Here is a 9,760-nt window from a genome sequence, read left to right as displayed (position 1 = left end):
CTGATGCCAGTGGAGAGCAAATGTTTTGAGAATGATGAGGGCAATGAATGTACAAATGTGCTTTACACATTGATGTATGTATGGAGTGTGAAAGAGTTGTATGAGCCCCTAATAAAACGATTTTTAAAAAGTATCTTTTTGTTGTAAGGCACAATGAGCTTAAGACAACTGCAATTATTTAGAACTAGTTTAGCTATCCATTTATTGTAGGAATGTTTAAAACACATTTTGTTCGAAATAAATTTACATATATAAACTAACTGAACTGTAAACACTTTTTGATCTCTCTCTTACACTGAGGTTGAGCAAAGTATTAAGTGGACACAGAATAGCGGGAGAGAAGTTTCTAACGGTCACAGCTATGAACCCTGTAGCTGTAGTTGTTAAATGCTGTCAAGTTGGTTCCGCCTCACAGCAACCCCATAGCACAACAGACTGAAAAACGGTTTGTTCCTCCTGTACCATCCTCATAATCTTTGTTATGCTTGAGCCCACTTTTGGAGTCAATTGGGGGACTTATGTTTCAATGACCCTCTGCTACACCAAGCATCATACGCTTCTGCAGGGACAATCCATCCTGATAACAGATCTATAGTATGAGATGAAATCTCACCATCCTTGCTTCTAAAGGGTACTCTGGCTGTGCTTTTCCAAAACAAATTTGTTACTGCTTCCATCGAGTATATGAAATATTCAATATTCTCCACCGACTCTTTAATTTGGTCGTCCATATCCATTTTACAGCTGTCACATACACACGAAATAACTGAAAATGCCATGGCTTAGACGAGGCACCCCTCAGACCTAAAGATGACATTTTACACAGTTAACTAAATCAATACTAGATTAGAACTGGGAGCATCATGTTTACTTTGATGTATATACAGAATCAACTAAGGAAATACATATGTGTGTTCATAGCTTAGTATATGTATTAGTTCTGTCCACTGAAAAGGCCTAGAAACAGTGATGCAAGGAAGAACTAAGATACTCTTGCTTCCATAACTTGGTTTCTAATACTATTTTCCAGTAAAAGTAAGCAGGGTTCATCTGTAAGTACTGTACTTTTTCTCTTTTAAGCCCACTATATGAAACTAAACAGACATCTACCCTAGGGAGGAGACAAGGGCAGTGATGCTAGATTGAAATGGAACAATCAGAATGTAAACAAGGAGAACATTGACACACTGGAAGTAAAACAATGTCACATTCAACCAAAACTAAAACAAAATGCCCCCATCAAGTTGATTCCAACTCAAAGGGACCTTTAAAGACAGCAGAACTTCCCAGCAGGATTTCTAAGTCTAAATCTTTATGGGAACAGACAACTTCATCTTGGTTGCGCAGCGCAGCTGCTGTATTTGAATCATCAACTTTGCAACTGGTATCCTCAATACAACAGGGCTCCTTTACATGTGCATAAGCTGACTCACTGTCATGGAGTTGATTCCAATGCCTAATAATTCTATTGAAGGTTTTCAAATCTGTAAATCGTTATAGGAGCAGACAGCTGACAGTTTCACTTTCCTCAGTGATTGGTGAGTCTGAACCCTTGGCCTTGAAGTTTTAGCAACACAATGCCTAACAAAACACACCAGGGCTCCTTCGCATATGGATAGAAGTTGTTTAATGGGTAACTAATTTTTTATGTTGTCTCTCACCAAAAGCACATAGAAAAAAATAATTACGAAATTTTTAAAAAGATAAGCAAGACTCCTGAGAAAAACGATTGATTCTGAGGCTGGGAAATGGAAAATACAAAATAAAGATGGAGGATCTCGTAGTACCAAAAAGAAAAGTATACAAAACAAAAAGGATGGGCACAAGTATAAAGGAAATAGAACCAATCTTACACTAAGCTTCCAATGAGCAAAACTAGAATTTGAGCAACAAAGTAACACACTAGCTTATAATGTAAAATACAAAGTACATTTTCATAAATCCATGTTTATATAAGTATGAGTAAATGAGGAAAAAGGAAAAAATACCTATCTCCTTATTGAAAGAAAGACTTCTATTTAGTCTATGTAGATATTCCCAACTACACCCATTGAGAGTGGGCCATATTAACTAAGCACTTGTTTCCAAAAAATACAATGTAAAAGGAGAAAATAACTACCTATACAAAGGAGAAACTAGTCATATGTAAGCATCATTAAGTGATTAAGGTTAGTTAACATCAGCAGCAATGTAATGTGGGGATTATTTTTCAACAGAATGTAAAAAGAAGCATAATTCACCTCTTTGGTCTACTTGCCAAAAGCTACTGTACATACTCATGTAAAAGCTGAGTTTTTCAGCATATTTTTAATGCAGTTTTGTGGTAAATTGGGTGCCTTAGGAGGGTAAAGGGAAGGTGGGGTAGCAACGGAGAACGGATCACAAGGATCTACATATAACTCCCTCCCTGGGGGACAGACAACAGAATAGTTGATGAAGGGAGACATCGGACACTGTAAAACATGACAAAATAATAATAATTTATAAATTATCAAGGGTCCGTAAGGGGAGGTGGGGAGGGAGGGGAAAAATGAGTTGATAACAAGGGCTCAACTACAAAGAAAATGTTTTGAGAATGAAGATGGCAACAATTGTACAGATGTGCTGTACAAATGTGCATGACACAATGGATGAATGTATGAATTGCGATGAATTGTATGAGCCCCCAATAAAATGATTTAAAAATGAAAAAAATCAAAAAATTAGGTGCCTCGGCTGATATTTGGGTTAGCTTATATTCAAGTATATACGGTAATTAGTATTTAGTCCTCAGGAAAACACCAGACAAGAGCAGGAGGGGGCATTCTATAAGATTATTTGCCTACTGGAACTAAGGATCATTAAGATTTTTTTTTTTTTTTAAGTAAGGAAAAACTTAGAAAATCTTGCAGATCAAGAAAGAAGAGCCAACATTGCAAAGACGCATTGTGACTTTTGGGGCAAAGAAGACACCAAAGGAAAACAGCAATAAAATCTTAGTAAAGCCTGGCATTTAGCCAAAATTAAATGCTTCTTAAAAATGGCTGTGTCTACTTTCCTCATCTGGAAAGTGGGGGCCACGTTCCTGCATCCTGAACACATTAGTTTGTGAGACTGAACTGCAATAATTCACGTAAAGCAAAGTGTACTGTGTGTCCCATGCCTGTCCCTGAGAAAGTCACCAGTTGCCATCAGTATTTCTGAAGTGATGAAAACAAGCCCTGGTAACAAAATGGTGAAGAGCTTGGCTTCTAATCTAGATTGGTTGCTTGGATAGAAGAGGCACTTTACAGGAGAAAGATGTGGCATCTGTCGTCATAAAGATGATATACTTGGTGATCTTATGTGGCAGTTCTGTCCTACACGGTCCCTTATTGTCAGAATGTCTACCCTGACTCTTTGTGACATGGTTGTTCCTAAGGGTTTTCAGAATCTAAAAGCATGTGTACCACTATCCAAAGGATGGCAAGATGATGAATGAGTGTAGGTGAGGCATTCCACATATGTTCACATATGTGCTGGGCTTCAAAAGGGTTGTGGAAAAACGTTATTAAAAGATAGAGGAATTTATCCATAAACTTTTTTAAGTCTCATGGTCTAAATTTAATATGCATAAAAATCACTGTGATTTTTGTTAAAATGAAGATTCTGATTCACTAGCCTTGGGGTAGTGCCCAAGATTCTTCATTTCTAACCAGCTCCCACTGATACCAAATGCTACTAGTTCAAGGGTCACAACTAGAGCTGCCAGCTTTATGTATTTTAACATTTCTATAATAAAATGTAAAAAACAAAAAAAAATTTCGCCATCTCTTATCTCTATTCTATGAATACTCTTAATTTTTAAATACTAATTAGTACCAACAATATTCACCTGATACAGTGGTTCTCAACCTTCCTAATGCTGCAACCCTTTAATACAGTTCCTCATGTTACGGTGACCCCCCAACCATAAAATTATTTTCGTTGCTACTTTTAATTTTTCTATTGTTATAAACCAGGAGACCCTTGTGAAAAGGTCGTTCAAGCCCGAAAGGGGTTGTGACCCACAGGTTGAGAACCATTGCTTTAATAAGCAACTACTGAAGCAGTATATAGAGCTAACTATGCATTAGTGTTTGCTTACGTATTATTTCATACCTGTGTACGGAAAAAATGTTTTTCAAAGCCATGTGTAGTTCTCTTATCCGTCATCATTTGTCTAAACTTTAGAGGAGCATATACCTATTACTAAACTTCCAGCTTTATAGTTTGCAGAATTGTCAGAACAAAAGAAATGCAGCATATACAGGAAGGAGCCCTGGTGGTGCAGTTTGCCTAAGTGCCTGGCTGCTAACCCAAGAGTTGGCAGTTGGAGCCTACCACCTGCTCAGATGAAAGAGAGGGTGTGTGTGTGTGACAATCTGCCTCGAAAAGATGGCAGTCTGCTTTATAGCCTTGGAAACTCTATAAGCAGTTCTCCCCTGTCCTATAGTGACACTATGCATAAGAATCAACTCAATGCCAATGGGTGTACTATGACCAGAACATCTAGGGAAAGGAAAAAAAGCAAATACTTAACTGAGGAATAGGAATTAACAAAAAATGAGATGTATTCATTTTTTCCTGTAATTAATGGTATCTCACACACACAAAAATTAAGAGCAAGTGGTTTAATCCTATGACTTTTCCTATTTTTAGTATAAGTGCTTGGAATTTAAATAGACTATAATTGGGGGTTGCTCTATAATTGGTACTGCCTAAAGAAAAGTTCTTCATAAGTGCAATGTTACACAAACTGGTGTGCTACAGTAGCATTGACCAGGACACTAACAGACGCATGGTGGAAAATGTGGCCTATGTTCAATCTTAACTTTGACTCAGTATTTCTTCTATTTAACAGGTGGAGCAAAACATCTTTAAAGCCTGTTAATTTTTAAGATTTTTATTTAAAACATTCTCACTAATATATTTCCTCACTAACTATACATGACTGCTTCCCCAAAAATATTGTTTTAAACGTTATCATCAATTGATGAAATGTGAAACATTAAATATTTTCTACAAGAAAATGTAAGCACAACACAGAATCCCACTATGTAAATAAAAAGTTGAATACCTATATGCATGTTTTAAATATAATAAAGCATTTTTAATATTGTAAAGTGCAAAATTGAAAAAAAAATGTCTACCTCATTATTAGGCCAGCAAAGCCCCATTGCCAGCTCTAAAGTTAGTATTATTAGACAAATCGCCATTTCCCCACAGCCTCTAAGAAGTATTTGACCACATACTATCTAGAGTTTACTCAATTAAAAATGATTTTAATATACATGCACATAGACATTCTGCTGAGTATGAAGCACCTTTCCATCATCCAAAATGTGGTCATTTATCTCTGACCTTTACCCTTAAGTCTATTCCTGGTGCAAATCATCATTCAAAATCATTTTGAAGTGGAAATTGTCTAACCAGGATTTGAAAAAGTTGGTCACAAGTAACAACACAAATCCACACAGCTGGAAATTCATTCTTTGAATTCTGACAAGAATATCTTTAAAAAACTAACTTCAGTTATGTGAAACTTTATGTTGTGCTGAAACTGTTATACAGGTGCATCCTGGCCCACATTTCTTAGTAATAACATTTAAAGTCATCAGTCACAGCATAGTAAGAGACAAATTTTTCCTACATCTGATTCTTCATTTCCATTAATGGTCAACGAGAACTGTCTCCACAGAGAGAACCAAGGGGGGAAAAAGAAATTTCATAAACTAAACTTGCCAAATGACAATTTCCTGAATTCAATTTCATGTCAACTTACACACATAAACACAAAAATGGTGGAGTGGGAAGTTCTTCAGTAAAAATAGATTTAAAGTTTGAAGGAAAAGCAAACTTTTCTTTAATAGACTATTTATAATGTATTGCCATTTTAAAAGCTGTATGTATTTCTCCTCTCATCATTTTACACTCAATAAACACTCAAAAAGTGATGGTAACTTTTAAAATTAAACATGGAAATTCCTGGATCTATAAAGTTCACTTCCTTAAGTCTTTTAAGTAGGCACAATTTCCCTTATCTGTACAGCCTTATTATGGAAGCTTTGAAAGAGGACCAGGATTAAAGATTAGTAATAAGGACATTAGAACAAAGGAAACACATAGCAAAAGAGCAATAAGAAACAAAATGAAAGCAAAATGGAAGCACGCCTCTACTTCAAACTCTAAGGCAGTTAGAGTAATGACTAGGTAACCTGACAACCACATTTTCAGGAAGTTTGTAAGAATAGTAGAAGTAACAGAATTGAATACATTTTGCAACTGTTTATAATGAATATTCATTGTAAAAGATTCCCTTTATTGACTTCCCTGCCCTGCCTCAGATCCATTGCTTTTGACAGAGTAGAAGACAGCAAAATATATAACAAGCTACTCTAATAGGTGAGGACCATATTATGTGATCTTTCTGCACACTACTCCAGTAAGTTTATTCTAAAAAATCTAATTTTCTATTCTAAGTAGTTTGATGCCTATTTTTTCTAGATAGTCCTATCTATGTACCATTTCATTGCTCATTAATAAAAAATGAACAATCAAGTGATTCCTCTACTCGCCTACTGAAGTCAAGTATCTATAAAGATTTGCAAAGCTGGATGCAATGGTGTTTTAATTCAGCCTATCAATTTTAGTCAATCTCATCTGAAATGTTACAATTTGTAAATAGAAGGTATGCTATAGCTTTAAACATTTCCTCTTTCCTTTTACACTTGAGAAAATCATTAAGAGAACATGTCATGTTAACTAAACATATAAATGATGTTCAGATTTTTTAAACTCTTAAACCAATATTGGTTCGTCTCAACTATGCTGCTCTCACAACTGTTTCTTACTTTTTCTTTAAAGAAAATACATGATGTTCTTGTTATCTCAATATGCTTATGAAAGCAGATAAACTAAAATGTACGTAGAAAAACATGGGAATGAATATTGAAATTGTACAAGCACTTTTTCAAAGACCCTCCTAACTACCAAACTTTGTTTCCTACATTCCATGCTTTCATCAGTGTATTTAATGTATCAGTTATGTGTTATCATGGTACATAAAACATGTTAACTATAAGCAAAAATTGAGGGCTTACTATAACCCGACCGAATTAAAGTCGTTATCTGCAACATTTGCCCTTAACTTTCCACAGACCAAAAAGGCTGTAATCCTCATACTGTAGGTGCAAAATCCAGACTTAGAGTTTAATTCAGAGCTAATAAGACATAGAACTGGGCACTTTAACTTCATAGTCCACATTCCTAATCTGTAAATTTGTTGAGTGCATATAACTACATAGCTTATTAATATGTAAGTAAATCAAAATTTGGAAGTTATGGACAAAATTACTTTTTTTTTCCATTTAGAAAAGTTTTGAACACATTAGTGTACATGGCTCCCACCCATAAATCATATATTGTTTGCAAAAACATAGTTCAAGTAATAACTCTTGGTTCATTTATAGCTCCCAATTGAAAGGAGAAAATTTTTAAATGGGTTGCAGTGACACTTTGATAAATGTCTCCATTAGTGCTAACAAAAGTACATTCAATGACAGAAATGTTCTATAGATCCAGTATTACAGACAGTACTGTCGACTAAGTACTTGAAGCATGGTCACTTTGACTAATTTCTAATGTTCTCTAGCTTTAACAACCAAGTACATTTTAATGCCTTTTTTTTTACTTGCAGGTTTCATTGCTAACTTAAACAAAACAAACATTCTCGTTTCTCTATTTAAACTCTTCTTAGTGCATCCTAATTTTTCAAAATCATCAACATTTGCATTATCAACAAAGTTTCAATAGTTCTATTAGAAACCCTTTATTATTTCAATAGCTAACAGGAACAATGTGAAAACAGTGCTTATGAGGAAAACTAAGCAGAGTTAATCAAACAAGTTTTCAGAACTCCTCATATAAAAATTTCATAATAAAGTGCTTACCTTGAATCTCCACTACTGTTTCTAACACTTTCTTCATCACTGTGTCCATTCATTGTAAATATAAAGAAGTTTTAAAATATAAATCTCCTCAGTTTATATGATGAATATAAATACTGACTGCTTGAGTATCAAAATTCAAGTAATATTCTTCAACATTCAGATTCCTCAGGACTGCTGATTTACCTAAGGAAAATATGTTAAAAGAGTTAGAACATTTCCTACAGAAAAAATATCTTACCTTTTTTAGAACATGCACAAACCCACCTACGGCCAATTAAACAAAAGATAGTAAGGAAAAGGTGATGCATTTTACTTAAAATAGCTAGGGTCCCATTAAGAGTATCTGATCTCTTACTACAATTTGAAGACTGCTACTTAATTTTGACAGAAATTAAAATATTTGTACACTGATAAAATCTATAGGGACTAGATGCAAACTATGTAATATTATTTACATAGATTAATAAAGCAAAGTGTTACTATGAGATAGGCATATATACGATTTAAAAATATAATCTTATGGACTTGGTCAAGCAAATGGGGAAGGGGGTGGGTTGGTATCATCTTTAATCGCGTGCTAATTCATATCACCAAAAACTTCATGTACTCATAGGGGAAAGTTTTGAAAATGCTCCCATGAGAACAGAATGGAAACCATATAATCTTCACAAAAATGTCCAAGTCAAAATAAGCATGCTCCCACACAAACTGATAAGACTTCACAGTACCCATCCAGTTTTGGACATGTACAGATTCAGCGAATTAGAGAAGGGGAAAGATGGTAACAGATGATCAATACAGTAAACATCTGTGTCTTTAAGTAAGGAGGAGTTTGGGTGGAAATAATGGACCACGACACCGCAGTTCCACCTTTCATGATTTCAGCACAACACTCTAGAGCCCCCCCTACAAGTAGGCCATCCACGAATAAACAAAGGAGATCTCTGGCAGGGGAGGGAGAGGAAGAAGCGGGGGATGGAGACGTCAGATCCTTCCCCAGGCAGAAAAGTACCGAGGCAGCCGCGAGTAGAGCGGTCCTCCGACTTCAGCAGAGAAGTCCCTCCTACGATAATTTCTATTCCACTTAAAAAAAAGGAAAGAGGCTGCCACCTAGTCAATTATAGGAAACTCTGCACCAGGAGTAGGATTTTAAATCTCTGGAGACTATGAGCAGTCCAGGAAACTCTGCAAGGACAGGTTCTCTAGAAAGTGATCATCCGAATCAGCATTTATTCCTAATGCTAAGTGTTAACCCCAACCCTATCCAGAGCAATTTACTAGTAATTAGCTCTTTAAAAAAATCGAAGTACTGGTGCTTTTAACCAATTGCCTTTCTGAAAGTCTCTTAAGAAAGTTCACTCTTTTCGCTCGTTCCTTTCCTTTTTTTTCCCTCCCCCCAAAATGGCTTTCCCAGTACACTGGGACTTCCTTTTGCCTTCATCCCCCCTTCTCTAAACCCTTTCTGAAAGCTTTTTCACAATTCTAAATTCTAAAGCTCCGAGCACATGCAGCTTTCTAGCCTCTCACACGTCCCAACAATGACTCCTCCCTAAATCCTTACATCTCTTCTCTGCTACACTGTCTTTTACTAGTTGCTTTGCTACTAAGTTTTCCAAGTGGCACTCGAAAGGGGCTTGGAAACCTCCTTCTTCGCTCCCTGGCCCGTCGCAGCTCCGCTCCCACCAGCCTCCCTCCGGACCCCCCTACTCGCACTCCCTGCCCCATTTGCCTGCTCCCAAGCCTCCCCTCCCGGTCCCTTCCCGCCTCAAACTTCCCGCAGACCCGCCCCGCGCCCTCCAGGGCTCGCCGCA

General features: G+C 36.4%; 1 protein-coding gene across 1 annotated transcript in view; it reads right to left on the bottom strand.

Annotated features, from left to right (window-relative positions):
• Positions 1 to 8,087, bottom strand: part of CHD1 (chromodomain helicase DNA binding protein 1) — an 83,999-nt gene extending 75,912 nt beyond the window's left edge. Inside the window, exon 1 of the mRNA XM_030888925.2 lies at positions 7,950 to 8,087. Coding sequence (XP_030744785.1) covers positions 7,950 to 8,002 — 53 coding nt within the window. The 5' untranslated portion in view covers positions 8,003 to 8,087. The remainder of the gene's footprint in view (positions 1 to 7,949) is intronic.
• Positions 8,088 to 9,760: the final 1,673 nt, after the last annotated feature.

The sequence above is a fragment of the Echinops telfairi genome, unplaced genomic scaffold, assembly GCF_000313985.2.
Source record: "Echinops telfairi isolate 266 unplaced genomic scaffold, ASM31398v2 ScPeMD7_7469;HRSCAF=8507_1, whole genome shotgun sequence".
Lineage (NCBI taxonomy): Eukaryota > Metazoa > Chordata > Mammalia > Afrosoricida > Tenrecidae > Echinops > Echinops telfairi.
This window is presented reverse-complemented; position numbering and strand designations above follow the sequence as displayed.